General features: G+C 47.2%; 4 protein-coding genes across 4 annotated transcripts; 2 read left to right on the top strand and 2 right to left on the bottom strand.

Moving 5' to 3' along the window:
- The first annotated feature begins 1,861 nt into the window (after positions 1 to 1,861).
- LOC135399930 (aspartate dehydrogenase domain-containing protein-like) lies at positions 1,862 to 7,774 on the top strand. The gene is made up of 4 exons (XM_064631667.1): positions 1,862 to 2,083; positions 4,346 to 4,667; positions 6,535 to 6,810; positions 7,527 to 7,774. The coding sequence occupies exons 1-4, from the start codon at positions 1,892 to 1,894 to the stop codon at positions 7,562 to 7,564; spliced, it is 828 nt and encodes a 275-aa protein (XP_064487737.1). The 5' UTR covers positions 1,862 to 1,891; the 3' UTR covers positions 7,565 to 7,774.
- A 966-nt stretch (positions 7,775 to 8,740) lies between these two features.
- Positions 8,741 to 11,747, top strand: LOC135399929 (uncharacterized). Its single transcript, XM_064631666.1, has 3 exons — positions 8,741 to 9,309; positions 9,898 to 10,036; positions 11,096 to 11,747. The coding sequence occupies exons 1-3, from the start codon at positions 8,920 to 8,922 to the stop codon at positions 11,413 to 11,415; spliced, it is 849 nt and encodes a 282-aa protein (XP_064487736.1). The 5' UTR covers positions 8,741 to 8,919; the 3' UTR covers positions 11,416 to 11,747.
- A 2,925-nt stretch (positions 11,748 to 14,672) lies between these two features.
- Positions 14,673 to 20,810, bottom strand: LOC135401225 (DDB1- and CUL4-associated factor 5-like). Its single transcript, XM_064633503.1, has 11 exons — positions 20,562 to 20,810; positions 20,025 to 20,168; positions 19,822 to 19,858; positions 19,255 to 19,394; positions 18,498 to 18,627; positions 18,280 to 18,397; positions 18,108 to 18,203; positions 17,624 to 17,729; positions 16,959 to 17,077; positions 16,640 to 16,840; positions 14,673 to 15,776 (listed from the first exon to the last, which is right to left on the bottom strand). The coding sequence occupies exons 1-11, from the start codon at positions 20,746 to 20,748 to the stop codon at positions 14,823 to 14,825; spliced, it is 2,232 nt and encodes a 743-aa protein (XP_064489573.1). The 5' UTR covers positions 20,749 to 20,810; the 3' UTR covers positions 14,673 to 14,822.
- Positions 20,811 to 21,424: 614 nt separating this feature from the next.
- Positions 21,425 to 23,850, bottom strand: LOC135401224 (NADH-ubiquinone oxidoreductase 75 kDa subunit, mitochondrial-like). Its single transcript, XM_064633502.1, has one exon. The coding sequence runs from the start codon at positions 23,769 to 23,771 to the stop codon at positions 21,600 to 21,602; it is 2,172 nt and encodes a 723-aa protein (XP_064489572.1). The 5' UTR covers positions 23,772 to 23,850; the 3' UTR covers positions 21,425 to 21,599.
- Positions 23,851 to 23,984: the final 134 nt, after the last annotated feature.

Raw genomic sequence — 23,984 nt, 5'->3', positions numbered from 1 at the left:
TTTTGAACGGCTCTGCTGCCGTCTTTTCGTAATTTTGCGGTTGCCTCTGCTACAATCCCAGTGGAAGGGCATAGCATATAAGTCGTCGAAAAGGCTTGGCTTTGCTGTCGGACACAACGGGTGAATCCTGCTCCTTTTGTGTCGATGCCAAATAGCACCTGTACTGCCGCGAAATCGTGTGCACCACCCCTTTAAATTGCATCATGCCGGTAATTGTACCACAGGCACCGAAGCGTTAGACAGTACCTCAAATTACATTGCTCTACTGTGCTTCTGGCAGAAGTTAAATAAAATCCTTAAATACGTGTGTGCAACGCCCCCTTTAAAATGCAGTATGCTTGTGGTTGTACCACTAGTACCAAAGCGGTAAACAATTTCAAACTACATTGCTCCGCTGTGTTCCTGTGGAAGTTAAATAAAACAAAATGTTGCTAGAATCTTGTACAGCGCTTCTTTAAAGTGGCACATACCGGTGGTCACGTCACCAAAGCGGCAGCGAATAACTCTAGATAGAAAGTAATTGTGCTGAGGCTTAACAGACAAACACGCGCCTCAATTTGCCAAGGGGCGTCACGGACAACAGCCTCAAGTTGTCAAGGCGCTCGACGACAGGTAATCGAGTGATGCGTGGTTCAAATCCCGCCGCAGTCTGGCGTTTTCCATAACTGTCATATTTTTAACTAATAATTCAAGTTGCATCGCTATGCTTCAAGCAGAAGCACTATATCTGAGTGGGTGATTACTGCTAATGGGCCTCATTAGTGAGTGCCCCATAGCAGGCCTCACACCCTTCAAAGACTTCATCAGTGAGTGCACTCATGGTGGGTCTCACGAGGGCGAGGGGCAAGGCCTCACGAGTGCTCACGGAAGGCCTCATCGACAGTTTCCCTTCACCACGTGCCCTTCACTCACCTCATGGGCGTGAGGTGAGGGCGAAGAGCACTCATGAGTAAGTTCGCCCAGCTATGCTGGAGCACAATGCCCTTCCCCCTTTCCCGCAGCAAACGCTTCAGGCTACGGGGTATTCTGCCCTGCATCATGCCCCCCCAAAAAGAAAATCATTTGGTTAAACATAGGTTTTTCCCCTCCCCCGCTATGTGCTTCGACAAAGAAACCGCTACATGTCGTAACCCCCCCCCCCCTGCACCCCCTAAACGTTTAGCGACACCCCCTAACTTTTTTTACCTTTGCACCCCCTCTGAAGTCCCTACAGGGACCTTCCCCTTACATCACCCCCCCCCCCTCCCTGCAGGGGAGGGGGTGCTTGCTATTCGAGCTTTAGACACAGGCAGGTACTGATATACGTTGAGCCGTTATGACGTAACTGTAATAATGACGTCCCCTCCCCTGTGCTTGGGGGCGGGGGGGGGGAGGGGCTCTGGACTACTGGTTAGAGACCCTCACCTGGTCACAATCATCCCCACTGTTTATGGCGCGCGATAGCCTTAATTCCTTGTGCGCCATGAAACTCCTGAATCATCATAATCACCCGCCTTTGGCAACGGAAATGAATCATCCCGTCCCTTTTGTATTGCTGTCAGAGTAACGGCCCTCCAACCTTCCACCAGTGTACAGTTTTTTATTTTTCTTCCACTAGAATATTCCGCGGGGGCGAACACATGGTGAGGCAGCTTGAGGTTTGTGTCGCGTGTGTTCCAGCCTCGAAACAATTATATTTACGTTCCATCGTGTTCCCGTGCAAGCTTCCTCCTCCCGCTCATTGCAATCATCTCGTGTACACCGACCGCTCACGCGTGTTCACGGCGGGTTCAGCCAGGCCGACCTTGCTGGGCAATAATGAGGTCCCGCCATAAACCAGACACCGATAAAGGCCCCTCTCTAGCCCCTCCCCCACGTTTGTAGTCGTCGCTCGGAAAGTCTTCACTCGGCCATGAGGCGAAGGATAGGTATCGTGGGCTTCGGCCACCTGGGTCAGTTTCTCGCAGCCGAGGTTCAGCGGAGGCCCGACGCCTTCGAGCTGGCATTCGTCTGGAGCAGAGGTCGAGTACAAGGCTTGCCCCAACATCTGGTCCTCGAAGACCTGGCGCAGTTTGCTTCTCGAAGGCCCGATATTGTGGTGGAGGTAAGTATTTTGCTATAAGATCAATATTCCATGGGTACCGTTCGCTGCTGTGTGGAATGATCTGTTGAGTACAGTCAAACTCCTTTACAACGAAACTCAGGGGACAGCAAAAAAAAAAATTATAGTAAAGGTATTTTCGTTAAAAAGGATGTCCATCATTGGACCTATAGGGCTCCAGCGGAACCGCAAAAAAATTTGCTGTAGTGGTATTTTCGTTAAAAAGGTGTTCGCTATAAAGGAGTTTGACTATATACAGTGGTAGGAGCCTAGGAGGCAATCATACTAGTGTAACGGACATGTAGGCCACATATTCCTTGGGTATGGAGCAATAGAACACACACGAATGGACAAGACCCAGTCATGAGTCTCGTTGCCTGCAAGAAAGGATGATCTGTGTCAGGCCAACTTTCGTGCCCTCGCATGCAACACCTGCTAGTTTTAGTGTCATCAATTGTGTGTCACGTGTTCGTGCGGTTTTTAGGTTTATTTGATGTGATGTTGGTGCTGGGGGTTCGAAAGCTTGCAGAGATTCGAAGGCGCTTTCTACAAGGAAGAGCTAGATGAGCACTTGGGCGCCTGTACTATAGGCAGCAAAAATATCGATTTATACACTAGAAGTGGTGTTATAGGTACCGTTTGTTGGACATGTGATCGGCCCTGTTGAAAGTACAGATTGCAGAATGAGTGAAGTTCGCAAAAAAAAGAAAAAAAGAAAAAGAGAGAGACAAAATTAAAGGTGAATCTGTTATTTTCCTTGGAATATATAGTACATGACCTGTATGAATTATCTCTTCGCAGTCGCAGGCGTGTGTGCGCCAGCGCTACTAGAAGTATTTGTCGAAAGGACTGACTCGTACAGCAGAATATTTCTCTCGTACGACATGGGGACTTATGACATTACCAGGCCCGTTACACGTGTAAATGGCGCTTTCTGTAATCTTAGCCTCTCTAATCCAATTTTAGGCAATATTGGAAGCAAAAGCGGCGTTTCAGGCATTTGCGCCAAAATAGGCACTAACACCGAAATATGGATTTATAGGCAGAATAAAATCAATGCTATGTTCCCCAACAGCCAATTCGTGCCCCTGTACTGAACAGGCACTATTAGGACTACAGAAAAACTAAATATTTGCCTAGAAATTCGGGATCTACTCGTAACGACAAAAATGTGTCGCGTTTAACCCATCGGAGCCGGAATGAAAGTGTTTTAGCCTTCCATAATGTAGGTAATTTGTGTCTTCACGTCCCGATACAATCCCTTGGCATTTCCGGCACTACGCTGAATTTTCGCCAAAGTTTTCTGCTGTTCGGAGTTCGTGCCTATGGACAGACAGCTGTTTGCATAGACGATAAAGAAAAGCTGTTAGGTGCTTATCACGCGGTGATTCGCAAAGTATATAGTTTCGTGTAGTGCCTTGCACAGGGTCGCTTACGCGGACGACTACCGTGGAATTGTCTGCATCAGTGGCTTTGAGGTTTGCAGAGACATTCTTTTGCATTACGAACTGCTCGTGCGCGATCTAAGATGTCGGGCCTTTTTCTGCCATCTAAGTAAACAGCTTGTTGCAGCCTCAACTATATATACTTCTGTACGCAGTTTGTGAGCTTTGCCGCTTTGCTACGTGAATACAACTTCCACATGGGTCAGGATAACCGTGACGTGCCCTCCGAACGGTCTATATAACGATTGCACCATAGCAAAAAGAAGAAACAAATAAATAAATAAACAATTAGGCGAAGAATTTACCTATGTGCTCTCCTATATGACTGGTAATTTATTTCTGTCGCCTGAAAGTTCCGCACTGCAAAGGTCTACAGAAAAATTATGGCAAAAAATTGAAATTGTGAAAAGTGAGCTGGAATATATATATATAGCTGAAATGAAAATTGAAACACAGACTACGAAGGTACGGGAAGTAAGAAAAAAAGGGATAATTTATTTACATTTAAGAGACTTGGAATTCTAAAAGGGTTGTCTACGTTACGGCGGAAGCTCCGCCTTCGTCAGGACAAAAAACTTTTTTTGTCCTGACGAAGGCGGAGCTTCCGCCGTCCGTACCCCATTCACCATATATATATATATATATATATATATATATATATATATATATTTATATTCTAAACGCTGCAGTGAAAACCTTCTTGGCTGTCGCTTTTCTCTCCCAACCGGCAAGGGAACGATATGTGCCAAGACAACTTTGAAGCGCTCACTTGGCCTTGTAGCAGCCATTAGACCGTCATTGTTATGTTGTTGCGAACCAGGTAGCGCACCCGTCCATATCGAAGGCGTATGGCGAGCTGTTCCTTCGGCACGCAGACTACCTGGTGGGATCCCCGTCAGCCCTCGCAGACCCGGAGACGGAGCTGAAGCTCCGGTCAACAGCACGTCAAGGGCGCCATGGCTTATACGTTCCGAGCGGGGCACTCTGGGGCTTGCATGACATCCGTGCAATGGCGGACAGGGGAGCCCTTGCAGAACTCACCATCACCATGGCGAAGCATCCCACAAGCCTCAAGCTCGTCGGGGCAGATATCAAGGCTAGGAACGACGCTGTTGTTTCTCGTCCAACTCTTCTCTACGAAGGTAACTATATACCGTGTATTCACACAACGGCATCCCAACGGAATGCGCCGCGCGTCTTGTGTTGGGCAAGTCGCGGGAATATCGGTATGGCGTACTCCGCACATAACAGACGACGCAATCGGTCCTGTCGTCTGCTACGGAATATCTTAGTGGCTAAACCACAGGACATTCCCCGTGGATAGAAGAGCACGAGAAGACATGACGTTGAACGCTCGCAGCGTTGCGCGCATCTTTTGCTGAAGTGCTCTGGGCAGTGGCATAGCAAGGGGGTTCGTGTTCACCCCCCCCCCCCCGAAATGGTACATTTGGTAGTGCACTTGTGAGACAGGGACACTTCTCCCCCATGTAAAGTACACGCAGAACCCCTCCCGAAAGATGTGACAGCTAGCCAAAGGGTTTTCAGTCAAGTTTAGTGTAAACTAATTCCAAAATGGAATTTCTGTTGTCATTCTGTTGTTCTTGTGACCAGGCTTGTACAAGATACTAGAAAAAAAAAAAAAAGAAAGTCAGATTCGACCGTCCGCAAGAAATTCATTGCCCTTCATTGTTTTGTTCACCCCTATCAACATCACCGAAATAAAGTTAGTTGTTGTTTGTTTGCCGAAATATCAATTGGGACATAAAAGGTGGACAGCTTGAAAAGGAGGGGGGATAGAATGGATAGAATGTAAAAAGTAGGCCTGCTGCTTCTGCCACGACGTTCAGGTCGGACTCACGCTAAGGCAACAACAGCAAAAACACTATGGCATGCGTGCGTCCATGCCAAGTCGAATGGCAATGCATGCTTCGCGGACCTCGTGACTTGGAGTGAGGAAAGGAACGCCGTTGAGGGAGTGAGGGTCCTCCTCGTGACCGACGGGGTCTTCCGAACGGGGCAACGCCCATGAGAGTCGTCACGTTGCACGCTAATGAGGCTACCCACTCACCGAAACGCATTCCTCAAACACTGTTCGCTTCATGTGGATCGATTTCTGTTATTTGCCGCTGAGAATCCGATTTGTCGCCCTTTCCCTCTTTCTCATAACGGCGAATTACGTCGATGTCCTATACAGACAACGCGATCCAGGGACTTCGACTTGCGCGCTGAGTGGAGATATATCGCTCTAGAATGGCGCTTTGCACAATCAAGAGAAAAGAAAACACTGTACTTTCAACATTGTACGTACATATATCAATTGATTTGTGGACACCATGTAATAGAAACTTGTCCAAGAGGTAAAGCGTAAGCGGGAGTTATAGACGATAATAAAGAGTATACCAAAATTAACGTGCTGATGGAAGTGAGAGAAGTACTAGATTTCTTGTTGTGTATTAGGTACACAGCGAGCTCGTCTGTGCCACTTTACCTTGTTGAACGCCAACGCGCGCACACATACAGAAATGACGATGACGTGGAACCACCATCAAGGCTGACCCCTGCCCCATTGCCGAAAACTTCGTGACATGATTCGCAGTTCATGCGAGGTGTTGGATCATGCCACCAGAAACATAGTCCCAACTGAAAGAGCGGCCCCATCAGAGTCCCGCAATTTCGTCTCAATAACAACAACAACAACTTTATTTTCGGCCTTGGAGAGTGGGGAGTTTCATCGCAACAGGCGATACTCTACCCCAGTGCTTGGTGGAATGGGGGGAATAAAATAACGTGCCCCTTTACAATAACGATCGAAGTCCGATGGTGTCCAGAAATGTCAGAAGACCTTTGAGCGCAGAGCGTTGCTGGGCTGGATTGGGCCAGGGACCAAGCAATTTCGGTAATTTCGGTCTCAATAAAAAGTCGTAGCTAGTACCGGATGTGCCGCTTCCGTATTACAGTAACCCTATAGAGCCTCCTATACAGCACCAGTCATTCCGTTCCCATTCGCAGGTCCTGTACGTGAGCTCTGTGGTATGGCTCCAAACAACGTGAACACTATGGCGGCAGCTGCCCTTGCAGCCCACAATCTGGGATTCGATGGCGTAAAAGGTCGTCTGGTTGCCGATCCCGCACTCATAGACTATCACGTTGTTGAGGTGGAAGCCATCGGCCCCACAGAAGAAGACGGACGTACCTTCCGTGTCCACACCGTTCGAAGGAACCCCGCCGCTCGGGGAGTCGTCACGGCATCGGCGACTTACGATGCCTTTCTCAGCAGCCTTCTAGGTAACTCTGTTCAGCGACATCTTCTCTTCGGGGGAGTTGAGAGCACTGAGGTTTTTTCTTTTTGTATAGTGGGACTGCCTTAGTTTTTCAATCCCAGAGAAGACACGGTGGGTGAATGGAAAGGTCGGCCCCTGCAGATTCGCGGACCTACAACTTCTATATAAAATAATTCACTTACACGCAGACATACTCAGGGACACGAAGATACCCAAAAAGAGCGCCCAAAGCCACGTTTTAGATTTGCCGTTAGTTTAGTAAAACCCTTCGGGGCACAATATCTCGCTAATGAGTCTCGGTTATAAATAATTAACCTTCCGGTTGCCTTCACTAGAGTCAGTGATTTATCCTGACCCCCCAAACACCCCCCAAAAATCTGGAGGACACCTCCCTAAACTTCTGTGAGACTGCGCAATATTTTGTCAAAAACATGTATATATACAGCCCCTTGCGGAACCCAACATTCCCCCAACGACGAAATTCTGGGTAACGAGTGGTTTGTGACACCACCGAACTGGAGGACTCTTTGCAGAAATGCGTGGGGTTTGGGACGTCCCAAGTCCAAATGTTACTATGCTTAGTTTTTTCTTGGTCAGATGTGGTCAGTTCTCCTTGCCGTTCACACGCATGAGCCAAAGTTTCGTCATTTTGCTCTTACTGCAGGCCGTTTGTGGGACCATTCATTCTATCTGATTCTAACGACACGTTTTCCATTTTAGCTGCCCACGGCAAGGGCCCAGGCGTGCACCTCTGCTGAGCGGGCATCTAGTTCACGCAATCTCAAGATTCTCGATTTAAAGACGTTATGCACAATGACCTTGTAGCGAACCGTTCCAGCAACCTGACGCAACGCACGCAGCTCTGCTAACACAACGTCTGCGAAGTGTGTGGGTGCCTGGATGGTGCTGTACAAAGTAGATGCGATACCTCTGCACTGTTGATCGAAATAAAAGATATTTTGTCGATATCAGCTGCAGTATAGCTTCAGCAATCTACAGTGTGATGCCGGACTAACAAAATGCTATGTATTTTATTTCGTATTACAAATCGACCGCGCTCAAAGACTCAGTACGCAAAATATGAATGACGTCAGGGAACATTAACGCGCTTGCAGGAATTTTTTGTAAAGCACCCGCAAAACTTAATAGTTTCGGGTTCTCCAGGAACGGGTGACGTCATCCACACCCGGTCTCCGCTCGCCGCCCCACGTTGGAGCAGCAGCTGTGGTGAGTATAGACGGAAATCAACCTTGGAGGAGCAATGCTGCTTGACTGGTGGCAGATCGCGCAACGCTCTGGCGTCATACCTCTCAAAACAAGAACTTAATTTTATAAATGATACTTCCGCGTCACACACACACACACACACACACACCACATTTTGGGAGTATACGATGTGAGGCAGGCACGAGATGCAGTCCCCAATGGCATTTTGAAATCGCGGGAACATTAACGTCCGGTCACCAAACACATGGACGAAAAGTCAGCGGTGTGGCATGAGCTGCGAAATTCTTGCTCACAAGATGAAAACTCATACCGGCAACCATTCTTACTGAACGCAGATGTCACATCTATCGTAACTTTCGATTCGTTCCGGTTTGATGTCATCAACATTTTCGCGTACACTTTACGGATTTTAAACCCTTTTTTTTTTTTCATCCCCGCAATGCCTCCGGTGAGGCAGCCCCGTGCCCAAAATTACAAAAGTATAAAATTTGTGCCTCGTCCGTGATAAGACTCACGTCACGTGCAGAGACACGTAAGGTCGTATCTGTTGCGCAGGTACAACGGTGTTCCGAAATGTGAAAAATTCTACATAAACACTTGGGGTAAGTTCAATATAGTGGCCTTTAGAGTACAGGAAGAGGGAGGGAAATTAGTGCTCCATAGGAGTAAATTTGGAAACAACACTCATCCCTATCATCATTAATATTCGCGGTACATAAAATCCCGCGCACGGCCCGGTTAATCGCAAGCGCTGCTCAAACCTCTTCAACCAGAACCGAGGTCATCAAGAGCTTCAAAAACTCAGTACAGCGTGAAGTAAACACGTCGACCTGACGTCGACGAACGACGGAACGTGACCCTAAAGGTCCCACTTCATCAAAATTTCATGCTCCAGAACGGCCCTACGTTCAATCCCTGCTCCCCTATACAGACGGTCAACAAGCGGCACATAATGAAAACCATGTTAGGCTTCACGCTAAGCCTAACCCAAGTCCTTCTCCTTGTGGTTCTGAGCTGCTGCCAGAAACCTGCGACGACTCAGACGACGGTGTTCAAGACACTGCTTCGCGATCGACGACAGCTGCACGGTGTGTTGCGGAGGAGCCCGCTTTCCAAGGTCCGTTCACGGCTGCTCTGCACGGTGGCCTGCCTGCGGGAACCACAGTGTGTGGCGCTCAACATTCGCAGAGACCGAGGAGTCTGCGAGCTCCTGTCCGCGATTGGTCAGTTGAAGCAGTTGCTTGATGAAATCGGTTCTGAGTTCCTGGTCGATACGGTAAGACGGAATTGCTAGACAAACCTATGTATTTATTTATTGGTATTTTTATGGTGCCCATGAACAGCAGTTGCCTATAGGTGATACCTAGGTTAGGTTACCTATATAGTCGCCTTACATGCCATTTGCATGTCGTGCCATCATATGCATCATAGTGCGGTGCGAGCAGCAATACGTAGGATGTTGATGCTCATTGACATTTTAACCAGTGCGCGACCTACCGAATGACCCAGGATTAGCAAAAGGAAGGTCGAACTGTTTTTGTCCTCGTCTTCTTCGCGTTAATTATGTTTGTGGCGCTGCAATAACTTGGGATAAACGTTACACCCAGTCGCACTGAAGTCACGTACGGGGTGACCCAATTAACACTGCAATCGTCAGTATTTTTTCATTGTGCCCAGTTAATTAGAGCTAATGAGCTAAATAAATTAATTAATTTAAGGGCCAAGGTGTCAATCGAAAAGTTGTTGGGCTGCTTGAGAAATACCCGACCAACCCGTGTTTCGAACAAGGTGGCGCATTGTAGAGCACATGTATGCGCGCCTTTTTGTGACGCTTAAATCGGCACTTATCGTGGTTTCGTTTCAGCGGCGAATCCAAACGTGTGCTGACGCTCCGTGTAAAAATGGCGGCAGCTGCACGGACGTGCCGATTAGTGTGAAAGGGAGATTCCAGGCTTACACTTGCGCATGTCCATGTGGATTCTGTGGCTCCAACTGCGAACGGCGTAAGTGCACACATGACAGACGAAACTGTCACAGAGACTATCGTGTAACGCTTTCCAAAGCATGTTTCCTTGCGTTCCTTGTCTGATGACGCATGATTGCTTTATGTTGGGAATGGAGAACGTTCCACATGTTTGTAAACCATATGAAGAAGTTAAGCATCACTTCGTATATATTTGTTTCCGCGGGTATATCGTGTTGCCTGATTTACCGAATCCCTCCTTCGCTTTTCGCCGATCCGAGCTCGGCACAATAACTCATGAGAATACACACGTTTTGAAATTCGCGCGCGGAGAGACTTCTGCGTGACGTCAGGTTGAGGATATGAGGGCGTTCCCTTGGCACCTGACTTTGTTCTCTCCTACTGCATAATTATTGGGTACCGCTGCAGGGTATACCGTGTAGGGAGTGACTTTTTCGGGTTAAATGCCTTTCTCAGATTCGGGGGGTATAAATCGGGCGCTATTTTAAAATCTGTAATTCGGGGAGAAATCGGGCGATAGTTGTGTTTTTTTCTTTCTTTTTTTTTCTCGGAATCGTGATCTTCCAGCGGTAATCCCCGAAGGCATAGACAGTGTTGACACACATGGGTGTATATATTGCTGGGAACGTAAGTGACCCGATCTTACATGTGTTACACGTGGCGACCTTTGTTCGTCTTCAGTGGAAACGTCACTTGAGGATTTCATAGTGACTGGAATTCGGGGAGAAATCAGGTTTAACCCGAATTGATCGGAGGTCATTTCGGGGGAGAATAACCGGGCGGAATCGGGTTTAACCCGAAGAAGTCAGTCGAGCAGGAGGTGTAGGAGAGGATGTTCTCTGCTTAGCTCCGCTCCTCTCAGTAGGTGCAGGTCTGCCGTCAGGACGAAATACGAATACTTCTGGAAATATGTCGATTTGGCTCGCGAAAGGGCTCGCAGGAGAATTGTTTTTTAGCCCGACATATTTGTTTCAACTACGTCAGGGAGCGGACTTTCCCTTTATACAATCTTATCTAAACACCTTTGACATTGGACAAGAAATATATCTTACATACGCTATATTTTTGCTATTACCAGTAAACTTCTGGCGCCAGGACCACTCGGGCATTCGGGGTCACAACATCCCTCACGACGCATTGTATGTGGACACACTGGAAGCCTGCTTCAAGATCTGCATGCGGGTGCCCGGATGCAAGTCTGTGGACTTTACAAACAACGACAACAGCTGCAACCTTAACAATGTCACCCACGAGACAGCCCACTTGAAGCGCATCGAAGACGTCACGTATGTGGCACCCCTCTGTAGATGCGAAGGACCTGCCGTGCCAGCAAAGACCATCTTTAATTCCGTGAAATCCGATCAAAATAACACGACAGCCTCTGCGGATGAAGAGTGAACTGACATGAAGTGTGACTCGCTATCTGCAAGACCAGTACAACAAACAGGGACTTTCCCATCACCCCCGCAGCTCCCAAGACCCCTTAAAGATATCGCAACCACCGTCCCCCAAAGATACCGTACAAAAAAAGTAAAAAAGAAGAAAGAAAAACACAACAGAAACAGGTGTCGCCCTCCGCAAATGGAGTCCTCGAAAATCCTTCACAACAGAGACAACACTTGCGGTTGTGGTGTTACATAAACGGCACGACAGACTATTGAAACTTAATAAAATGCATCAATATGGAGTCTGCATTCCCTAATTAATTAAATTAAATTAATAAAATACCGGCTAGTAGCTTTTTATTTTTCCTGGAAGGTCCAGCCGACAGAACTATATTGATGGCTTAAACAGGTGTGCTGATGAGTTTCTGTCACCAATACAAATGAAATGAAATAATTAATTAAACGTACGTTGCTGCCGTCATGTGGGTGTAAGTGTGACGACCTGTTTTCTGCAATAATCTGAAGAAGCCCGAGCGCTCTGGCCTGGTAAACCTTCACCGCCTGTTCTCTTGGACTGGAACTGAGCCACCAACGCGTTTCTTGTGGCGTCGCCGCGTCGCCCCAGACGCAAAGCGGCGGCATCGAGATGTTACAAGACGCTTTTCGAGAAGGTGGTGGTGATATAAGTGGAACAACTAACACCGAGCAGTTCCACCTGCACCACCTTCTCGAAAAGCGGCTGGGAGTGCGTCGCTTCTCCTTTGGGAACACGCGGCGCCGCCTCAAAAACGCAAGTGTGAACCCAGCTATATTGCGGCCGCGCGCTTATCTTTGTGTGTGTCAGCGCGTGCGTGCTAGCGTGTGTGTTTGCTCGCGTATACAGGGTGTACTAATGTGCATAATTAAGATTAAAAAAGAATTGCAGTCGCCAGTATTTCTCACTCTGCCTAATTATAAAGACTGGCTTCTAAAATATATGTTTGAGGGTCGGGTGGAAAGTCTTAGAGTGCCTTGGGAAGCACTAATTGGTTAGGCAACACGAATAAGTACTACGATACACGACAGCAAGCAAAAATGGGTCGGTTTCATCCGCGTAGAGTGCACCGCAATGTTATTTTTGGAACACCCTGTACGTGCGCATCTTTGTGAGCGTCTCTTGTGCACGCGACTGCGCTTGCGTATGTTCCTCCGTGTGCTCGCATACCATGTGATTTTCTTCGCGCATTTCATTGGCAGACCTGGGTCAATGTTTTGCCTCGCTCGGGAAGGGGCAAAAGCTGTTCCATTGGCAGAATCCGTTCAGGCATGAATGTTCCGTTGGCGGAGTAGGGGGCCTAAAGAGTAATAGCTTTTTAGTTTGACCCAGCGATTTCCTTGGGGCCAAGCCAGCGGAACACGGCAGAGAAGATGCATAAGCTAGTGAGGCCGGTGATGTTGGAGCTTTTTTTTTCCTCTCTTTTCCACGTGCGTTTCATGAACAGTGGAAACATGATGCGTCCCGCTGTGTGTACTTCACATGACATGACGCGATTCCGAATCAGTTAGCTGAACCCCACGTGACCAAAGAAAACTCGAGAAAGCACGCTGGTCACGAGCTATGCGCAGAGCGCGCTAGCATTCCATTGACGAAGCAGACCCATAATATATAATAATTAGGAGCAGATTTACACGTAAGGTGAGTCAGCCTATTTGTGTGGCGACATGCTGCACGTGCCGCGGGGTAGGACTGCGGATAATCTGGTCCACCTGGGATTACCTCTCCCATTGTTACCGTCCCAGGCCGGGATCGAACCCGGCTCAGTAAGCCAACATGAGCTACTAGACTGAGCTATCTATACGAATCAGGGTGCCGGCTGTGCTGTCTGTGTGTTTTCTCCGGATCTTCCTCGGACGCAATGTCCGCACGGTCCCCTGTGAAGTCAGGCAGGACGCACGATCCCCCCCCCCCCCCCCCCCCCCGAGGAACATGCCGCCATTCAGGCAGGCAGACAACGGGGCAAAATTTGCTCTGCCAGTGGAATTCGTTGTCTGTTTCTTCACGCGCGTATGTATTTCTGTATGTGTGCGCGTAAGCGTGAACCCAAGCAGCACACCACCTTAGCCCAATATTGGCCGCATACTGGCAACACTGATCCAATACTGAAACCCAAGCAGCACAACATCTTTGCACACTATTGGGCGAAGGTGGGCGATCATCCTAACCACTGCCACAGGAGCTGGTACGGTTGCAATATTGGACCAAGTGTTGCCAATATTTAGCCAACATTGGGTGAGTGTGTTGTGCTACTTGGATTTCAAAATTGGATCCCCACATCCAGCCAATATTGGGCCAAGGTGTGATACTTGAATTCCAATATGAACCAGTTTTGCCAATGTCCAGCCAATATTGGGCGAAGGTGCTGTGCTGCTTGAGCTCCAATATGGACCAGTTTTGCCGATATGCAGGCAACATTGGGCAAAGGTGCTGTGTTGCTTGGATTCCAATATTGGACAAAGTGTTGCCAATGTGCAGTCAACATTGGGTGAATGTGTTGTGGTGCTTGAGTTTCAATATTGGACCAGCTTTGCCAACGTCCAGCCAACATTGGGCAAAGGTGCTGTGCTGTTGGGTACCAATATTGGACTAAGTGTTGCCAATATGCAGCCAACATTGGGTGAATGTCTTGTGCTGCTTGGATTCGAATATTGAATCTCAATATCTAGCCAATATTGGGCCAAGATGAACCAGTTTTGCCAATATCCAACAAATATTGGGCGAAGGTGCTGTGCTGCTTGAGCTCCAATATGGACCAGTTTTGCCAAATACGGAAACATTGGGCAAAGGTTCTGTGCTGCTTGGATGGATGGAGTGGATGAGTTCCAATATTGGACAGTGTTGCCAATATGCAGTCAACATTGGGTGAATGTGTTGTGGTGCTTGAGCTCCAATACTGGACCAGTTTTACCAATATCCAGCCAATGTTGGGCCAAGATGTGCTGCTTGTTCCAATATTGCCAGTTTTGCCAATGTCCAGCCAATATTGGGCAAAGATGTTGCACTGCTAATCAGATGTTAGGAAAGGCAGAAATTATAGCATTAACTTGTCATCTGTCAAATGTGCAGTGTTCTTATAGCCTTTATGAATGCAATGCAGAGATTGTAGTTTCCAACGTTACAAGCTTCTTTACACATCAAGAGAGCATTGTGGTACCCTTATCTTGCACGGACAAACCTTATATTTTCATACTTCATGTCCAATTAGTACTGGCAGTAAAAATAAAATCACTACCTTCAGCACACCATGCCCCAGAATGCACAAGTATGCATACATGAGGGCTATAGGATTTATTTCTCGCCAAAGATTTTACGCCCCCAGGCATGTAGCATACACAGTCTTATATTACAAGTAACACACATCACCCATACACTAGATACTCGCATCACTGATTGCTCCTGGAATTTTGGTTACGATATGACCTTCCGTTCCGAAAGCCCTGCTTCAGTCTCTTGAAATGTGCACTGCCATTGCTCCCTGTAGTGCTGGTATGACCATCATTTGAGCATGTAGTACAAACATCCTCAAGGGTACCTGCACTTCCATTTGATCGAATTGGAGTTGAATCACCGACAGAATTTTTTTCGTCCTTTGGCACTGCCGAATTCCCATTAACAGAATCAGCTGCGATGTCAGTCACAGATCCACGTTCATTTTCATTCCTTTCACTAGAGTCCTCATCTGAAGAGTCCTGCGTCATCAGCACTCTCCTTCTTTTGTCTCTCAGTCTTCTAAACCTTGAATGGCTCGATGGAACCTTGTTTGTACTGTGACGTGAAAGTTCATGGGGTGGCTGCTGGTAGTTGTGATTTAGATCATTGCTTAGACTTTCAGTTTCTTGTGGCTCATTTATTCGTTCTTCAGAACCAGAATCTGATGACTCGTGCTTCGACTCCTGTTCGCGGCCTTTTTCGCGGCAACCTTTTAGCCGAAGTATGCGCGATCTCGAACTGCTGGGCTGTGGCGAAGAAGGAGCGGACATCTGATCGCTCTCTGACGAATGCCGCTCCCTCCTCCGCTGCAGTGATGGTCTCTCTAGTCGACGAAGGCAGCTGGCACGTAGCAGCTGCGCTCGGCGTCTCTGCACAATCAGTTGTGCTATTCTGCTGTTACTTGTGGTGGCGTTAAAGCTTGGACTTGGAGTATGTGATGAAGGTGAAGTGGGTGAAGGTGGACTGGCACAATCATCATCCGAGGATGGTGATGATATGCCGAGGGAGGTTGCAGATTCAGGGGAGGGAGGGCAATCTGGACTCAGGGCAACAGTGTCGAGGAGACACTCCGAAGTGGCGGTAGCATTGCTAGAATCTGAAGACCATCCTTCGATATCCCTCTGAACCTGACGAGGAAAAAATAATTAAGAAAGAAAGCTTGAGTGTCACTTTAAAAAGCTCACATGGGACTCACAAACAGAAGCAAAGATGATGCAAAGCTCAAGTGCTTAGTGCTCAAGCTAGATGAATATGAAGCCATTTCATGACGCTACTGTCCAGCGTATTCCACAGTACCTGAAGCTTAATACACAAAAATTCAAGCTCTGACATCTTAACATCACCCCTCACCCACTTTCTGGTAGAAAAATGACCTTGTCCTCTTGTCCTGCTCTATGACTTCCTCGGATAATTTTCCTGCATAATTTCTTATTCCATTTGAGATTATCATTCAGTAATGTTGCCTTCATCTGCCTTGCTATATGGTCAATTTGGCTGTAATTCAGCACTTATGACCTTCACTGCAAAATAAGCCCTAGATAATAAGTGCAAAATAAGTGTGACTGGTATGGTATCCCTAGGGTTCTTCGTTTTCGGGTTTTATGATTTTTCAAATTCGGAAGGGAAAAATCGGGTGCTATTTACACACACGAGAATTTGATGGTGTGGCACGCGCAGCTTGGACTAAAAACACGGATGCACAATCTGAAGCGTCGTTCAATGCTTAGCGCCGAAGCAGGAAGAGGTCCAGTATAATTTTGATTGTAGCCTCGTAACGGAATCAAAGTTTTGAATTACAATAGCAACTACGAAATTAACATAGTGTGTAACGTAATTTGAAGTGAACTTGTTTTCGCATTTTAGTGCTCCTTTAACGCAGCCCTAGCAAATATGCAACACACAACGTCATGCACACTCGTGTTACTGCGCTTACATACAAGCATGATCACCAAGTACAACCTGATGCTGTTACTTCCACAATTCTACTCACCAAGGAATCAAAGAAGGCCATCATCCGTGGATCTTCCTTGACTGACTGGTGACTGTAGTCGTGGCTCATGAACTGACCACTCTCCATGACAAGGTCAATATACTCCTCGTAAGTGTACATCCTCCGGTGGGTCTCGTGGTGGTCTGTCGGGATTTCTCTCAGTGCACCTCCTCCACCTGGAAGGGATACTGCACTCCACAACTGAAAAGTAAAGACAAGTGCACACTCAAGGAAAAGCCTCGCCTGTAACTAAGTAGATAGCAAAGCTAGACGTACACAGCTGACCAAAGCAAGGCTACAGTTTTCAGGATGTGCTTACCTTGATAATCTTTTCAACTCCCGAGGAAGCAATAATCATATTTTGAGGATTGTAGCGAACCTGATTCACAATAGACCTATGATCCTTCAAGGTCATGTGCGCTCTCCTAACGAAAGTATCTGCAAAAGGTAGAGTGCAAGCAGTCAATCCCAAAGGATATTTGCTCAAACGGTGTGGTCTTTCATTCGATCCAGTTGCTGAAGTTTGGATGTTTCCCTTGCCATATCAATTTCCTCAAATACAGCGGAAACCACATATACTCCTGCTGGATACAGTGTATCCTTTTCGGGAACAGTGAGACCTCTACTGAACGTGATATATTCCCAAACCATGTTTCTTTCTGGTTAAGTGACTCATCTTTTTCGGGCATTAGAAAAAGGAAAGCGACTCCATGCTGTAGGTTGTCACTCTCCCATACCAGAGCTGCAGTTCCCAGTCGAGAAGCTGAGCTTCACCAAATTCTGTATGAAACCTTGGTTTGTGTTCACGGAACCTAACGGTAGTGATCAGTAAGTGGACGTGTATGAATTTGCACAATAGTACTTGACTGATGGAATAACATGTATTTAAAACTAAGAAAAATCCCTATTCGTAAGAACGATAAATTTAATATATCACACAGTTCGCAGGTTTATCAATACTAATACGTGCATGCGAGCACTTACGGTCGACAGATGTAGGACGTTCTTTCCAGAAGCACTGGTGACTTTGTGCTGCATCAGGTATCTTCCACAGGTACAGCTTGAAGTCATCTGACCCAGATAGCACAAACTGCAAAAATGCAAGCAATACATGATGACTGGACTCGATTCAGTGTCGGAACCGCATGAGGAATTCCCTCGGCGGAACTATAGCCACACTTGTCACATGATGGCAGAATATTCTAGTGGAAGAGAAAAAGCAAAAAGTGCTCACGGAGCGGAAGTTCCGCCCCTTGTTATGTTGAACATTCACACGGTGCCAGAATATCGGTACTGCGCATCTAGCAGACGACACCGTCAATGTCATTATACACACAGTTATACAAAGTCAACAAAACTAGGTAGTGCGATAGCAAGAAAAACAAAAGCACTCCCGCACAGCAAGGATCAGGCATTTTGAGGGCGTGTTTGGGTACAAACTACAGGAAACGCTTAAATCGTTCCTTACTTGATCCTGGTCACCGGCGAAGCAGCAGCTCTTCATCGTGCACGAGTTGTAGTATCCAGTGTGGTCGAACTCTGCCACAGGATGTGCTGTGCCAATCTGTCGAGCAGTATTGTAGCTAAATACTGCGTACTTAAACTAGAATGTACTGAACACAAGCAACAAGGGACTACACCTGATACAGAGCTGGCGGGTGCCTTCGTCGCAGAGCCAGCAGCAAGGTACCTGTCGAGTTGAACCGCACGCTCATGGAACTTTGTGGAGACAAGCGACCGCCATAACGCAGGAGGCAGCTAAAACAAAGTGTACGAGAACATTACAATACATAGTGGGGAGCCTTTTGCTTCACCTATCCTGACTATTCGCTCCTGAATTTTCCATCTAGAATCTTACCTTCGGGGTTTTCGCACGTCCCAGAGCCCCGCACCTTCCTTAGAGTTAGCTGTTGCAAGGAGACGGGGCTCCTGTGGGTTGTACGTTACAGCGTGGAATGCAGACGACGATGCAACCAAAAGCAATGGATCTGCACAATAAGCTCATATTGTAGTTTCTAGAAAGGTATTCTTTATCTCGTAACACATCATGCAACAGTCACTGCAAAAGTTGTGATTACTTAATCTCAAAAGTAACCCTGTAATAACGCAGAAACGAAACTTGGTTAGAATAAGAAAAAAAGAGGAAAAGAGAAGTGTTTCTATTATTTTTACATACCCATACACATAAAAAGAGAGAGAGAAAGAAAAAAAAGGCTGGTGTGGAGTCGGTGTCTTCTGCGCCACCCTATTCATGTTTGCTCGTTTTAAACGTGAAATGAAACGTCATCAATTCATCTGTATTACAATGTTACAATCTTGCATTTTTTGGCACTTGCAGATGAAATTGGAAAATGTAACAGTCATCAAGTGCAGTAACTTGTAGGTGTTATGAAACTACAGCTTAAAAAAGCAATAAATCTTCAAAACTACAAATTACAAGAACACGACAACTGGTGTCCAGTCGCTTTACAATAATAAATTCTTGTCTCTGAGTCCTCTGGCGAGAACCTGAGACTTTCTCATGCTGCCCAATCCAGTGCGGGGTGTACCCGAGCAACTTTCAAATCTTTGTAAAAGGGAAAAGAGCATCCCTATTGCATTTTGCAAACTCTTACCCGTTGAACTTGGCTCACGTATGTCATAGATCAGAATACGTCCATCATCGCAAGCACTTGCAAACACAAAGTCATTGGTGGGCTCAACAGACAAACCGTACACTGCTTCTCCATGCATGAACACATCCATAGTTGCACCGCTGCAAATGTAATAGTAATTAAACAACAATGCAAGATCATAATCTCTTTCAATGACGATTTTGCGCATTTCACGCATGGGAAGAGTTCAGTCAATGAAACCTCTGTCTTCCCGAAATCATTTCAAACACTGCCAGGCATGCAACAGATAATGTGACACAGTTGTTGCAACATATGTAACAGGTAGAACATAGTAACAGCATGCAAGCTAGCTGGTGCGATTGTGACCACGGAAGAGTCTTCGTGAGTTCGAGGAGTTCCAGAGCGAGGATCAAAAGGACGATGAAGAGACAGGGAAGAATAGTCTGTCTTGACCTATTTTTCGCTGTCTCCTGGTCCCTTTCATCTGTGTTCTCGAATTCGTTAAACCCAAGAAGATGCTAGCATAGACATAAAACGGCTTCTTCAGATTATCACATTGTTACTTACGTTTCTACATCATGGACTAGGACTTGTTCGTCATTACCTGTAATAGAATGTAATTGTCATTACCACATTTGGTGAAGCGAAATTATGTGTTAGAGTAGGTGTGTACTGCATGTATCGTATGCAGTACAGCATGCAACAGTATCACAGGCTCTCATGCATATAACACCAATAGCCTTGCATGTCACCATCTGTATAGTTCTTACCTGCGGAAAATATGTGCTCGCGTTTCGAATCGAAGCTTAGACAGAAAATATTACTGTTGTGTCTCCCTTTCATCGATCGTGGGCTGCCTCTTCCAGAAATAGCTTCTTGTATATTCCACAGCAATACTCTCTTGTCATCTCCTCCTAGAAAGTAACGATTCGATTTCACAAACGGTCAGCAAAACATGTATGCCCGTCATCAAATATACGCTCCTATACTTGCTAACCCCACAAAGGACATGACATGTCAGGTTAATAAACACTGTCAAAGCGCTCTAAATTGTACTGCTTGAATGACAGATTGACAAAATCTGAGCGCATCATGAGAAAAAAACATCAAAACAGTGAAGAAAACAGAGAGCGTACATATAGACCTCTGCGAAGAGTTGATTACCAACAGACGAAAGAAACCAACTTTACAAACACACAAAGGGACCAGAATAACATCCGGTGTGTTTGTCGTGGCCTGTTGTTATTTCAACGAAGTCTATGCTTAGTTTCTAACTAAAATGAGTTCAGGGGCAACTGAGTACGCACCAGAAACCAACCAGTCTCCGTCCGTGGAGAACTCGATAGCATTAACGCAACCATAGTGCGCATACAGATCCTTCCTGAATAGATTCGTCGACAAATCATATCTTTCTCGAATAGTTTTCTTTCTAAGCCACGTATTAATGGTATATTGCTGCTGAAAAGCGTACTGCACCATGCTCCCCCTCGCCATCTTGGGGTCTCTTTTTTTTCGACAGCGGCGCAATCAGCGCCAGCGCAACGTACAGGGTACAGGCGGTACAGATGGTAGCGATGGTAGCATGGTACAGGAACGCGGTCGCGGCGCAGTTGGTAATATATGTCGAACTTTTATGTGTAAACAAGGTTTCGATTTTACTTTGGCCGTGAAGAAGCTGCAGTATCTTTTTTAACTCAGAGCAAACGGAATGCATTTCGCCATCAATAACGGCAACAGCGCAATCAGTCAAGGCGACAGAATCAGCTGACTAGTCACGAGAGACATAAATGCTAGGCCGCTAGGCACCCTTCTTAAGGGATGCCAGGCTCGGGAGATGGGGAGACCCAGAGCCTCACTTTCAAGTGGTGGTGGTGAACCTCTTTTTTTTTTTTCTTCTTTTTATGGGGGGGGGGGGGGGGTTTGTCCAACTGATCCGCCCCCCTGGATTCGCCACTGACCTGCTTGGCTGTGCATGTTGGCAATCTTGCATTACTGGCCAGAGGGTCAGTGTCAACAATAAACTGCAGTTTGGACACATGAGCACCTATCAAGGAGAGCCTCATTCCTAACACACAGACACACATCCTTCCTTCCTTACCTTCCTCACCAACTGCAGACTGGACATCACAATCTAAGGATTAAGGGTTATAAGGATTCAAGACAAAAAAGAGATGCTTTAAGTTCACAGCTTTATTCAGCCACTTCCAGACCCAAACGGCATTCAATACCACATTCTTGTTCACAACAGTACCAGGAACCATCAAAGTACTCTACAGAAAAACTGCTTACTAAGCTAATGGAAACTGTCTAGACTACCTATGTACACGATTCTATTTAAACAAGCTTCAGTACGGACTTTTCTCTTGCTTGGCCACAGCCTCAATACACTTTGCCATGGTAGGGGATGCTCTGCTAATGGCATCTGTCATGTAGAAGTCATCCAACTTCAAAAGGGTTGGTTGCAGGGGCTGTGCTCCCAGCTGTGCTTTAATTGTCTTTATCATTGCCTGTCCCTGAGCAAAGTAGTTAGCATCTTCCACCTCGCCGTGGCGTGTCAGATGAGGAGCCAACTCGTTCATGCGCCCACGGATTTCGTTCAGCGTCTCGTACGGCAGAGGAGTGCCCGTGAACTCTGACACAGCTCTTACTATCTTCCAGTCTTCCCTGGCTAATCCAGGAGGGTTCACTGCTACCAACGTCTGCTGCGCACGGCCCTCTGTATTAACGTACGTCGCTTGCTTTTCTGTGTACGCAGCTCCAGGTAGAATCACATCGGCCATCTCTGCTCCTCGGTCACCATGGTGGCCCTGGTAGATGACAAAGCAGTCCTTCGGCAGCTCGCTTCTTGTTATCGCACCTTCATCTGCTCCGAGAACGTACAGCACTTTGGGTGGCTTCTTGCGGATGTCTGCGACTCCAGCCTGGTAGCCAACATCTAGAGCTGCCACCTGACTGGCCACACGGTGTAAAACGTTAAACACCTTCCAGTGCGAAGGTGCTGAGGTTGACTGCGCAATGCGGTGTACCAAGCTGTGAATGGCCGCTCCATCTGGGCGCTGAAGAACGACGCTGCCAACAATGACAATAGGGCGTTTTGCCTGCTTGAGCACCTGGCTGACTGGGTGTTTGCCATCAGCAATCTCCTGGAGTACAGTGGGGGAGTCACCCAAGTGGTCATATTCGTAGGTTAGGTCCAACTTGGGTCCGACGACAGCCACTTTGAGGTCGTTGTAAATCCAGGATTTCCGAATGCGCGCATTGAAGGTCGTTGCTTCCCAACGTGGGTTTGTGCCAATCAGCAAAATGAAGTCTGCTTCTTCAACTCCGGCAATGCGAGAATTCAGTAAATAGTTGGAACGAAGGTCAGTACCGGAACCGTTCATTGGGAATAACTCCTCAGTGCAGAGTGTCTCGCATCCAAGGCTGTTCAGGAGGTCCTTCAGGGCTACCAAAGCTTCTGCATCCACAAGACCGCCAGCCACAGCAGCAACGTCTTCTCCAGGTACACTGGTCAAACGTCGAGCCACTGTACCAAGAGCTTCTTTCCAGTCGCAGGCCTCGAGCTCTCCGTGTTCTCCACGCTTCATGGGGGTCGTGAGGCGCTGGCGTCTCAGACCATCGCAGGCAAAGCGTGTCTTGTCCGAAATCCACTCTTCGTTAATGTCATCGTTGGTGCGAGGCAGCACACGGAGGAGGTCTCCCGTTCGTGTGCTCAACACGATGTTACTGCCAAGAGCGTCCAACACGTCGATACTTTCTACTTTACGCGTTTCCCAAGGTCGTGCAGTGAACGAGTACGGCTTCGATGTAAGTGCTCCGACGGGACACAAGTCGATAACGTTGCCGGAGAGCTCAGACATGAGCACTTTCTCGACATACGTTCCTACTTGCATATCGTTACCACGCCCTGTGGTCCCTAGGTCTTCAACTCCTGCAACTTCGCTGGCGAAACGAATGCATCGTGTGCACTGGATGCAACGGGTCATTATGGTCTTTACTAGCGGGCCAATGTCCTTGTCCTCTACAGCCCTCTTGCCGGTATATTTGATGTCTGTGAATCGGCTTCTGTCACTTCCAAACGCCATAGACTGGTCCTGCAGGTCGCACTCACCACCTTGATCGCAGATGGGGCAGTCTAAGGGGTGGTTCATCAGTAGGAACTCCATTACCCCTTCTCGAGCTTTGCGTGTCATGTCAGAGTTAGTCTTTACACGCCAGCCTTTCATGACAGGCATAGCGCATGCTGCCACTGGTTTAGGCGACTTCTCCACTTCGACTAGACACATCCGGCAGTTGCCGGCCACAGACAGACGCTCATGGTAGCAGAATCGGGGGATTTCTACACCGACCAGAGCCGCAGCTTGTAGTATTGTTGTGCCAGGATCCACGAGAACGGGCTTGTCATCGATGAATACTTCGATCTTCTCAGCTTGCTTGTTCGTTACATGCCGCACTGAGGACAGAACCAGGGGCCTAAATGGCCCCTGTAAAGCACGTTCAAAAGGAATACGTAGCATTTAATTTTGCTTGTACTGTCCTAGCGATTTGTTATGGAGGTCAGACCTAACGTCGGCTCTCACTGGCTCCCACTAGCCAAAAGTAGCCGGTTAATCCGCGGTGGAAAACGCCGAGGCGAACAACGAAAACATATTAAATTAGGTTATAGTATCGTGGCATCATGTAACCATATGTGCACACCTTCGTTGAATTTTTGCTGTAGATTATTTTGC

Source organism: Ornithodoros turicata, chromosome 7 (assembly GCF_037126465.1).
Source record: "Ornithodoros turicata isolate Travis chromosome 7, ASM3712646v1, whole genome shotgun sequence".
Classification (NCBI taxonomy): Eukaryota; Metazoa; Arthropoda; class Arachnida; order Ixodida; family Argasidae; genus Ornithodoros; species Ornithodoros turicata.
The sequence above is the reverse complement of the archived record's forward strand: the minus strand, read 5'-3'. Positions and strand labels throughout refer to the sequence as shown.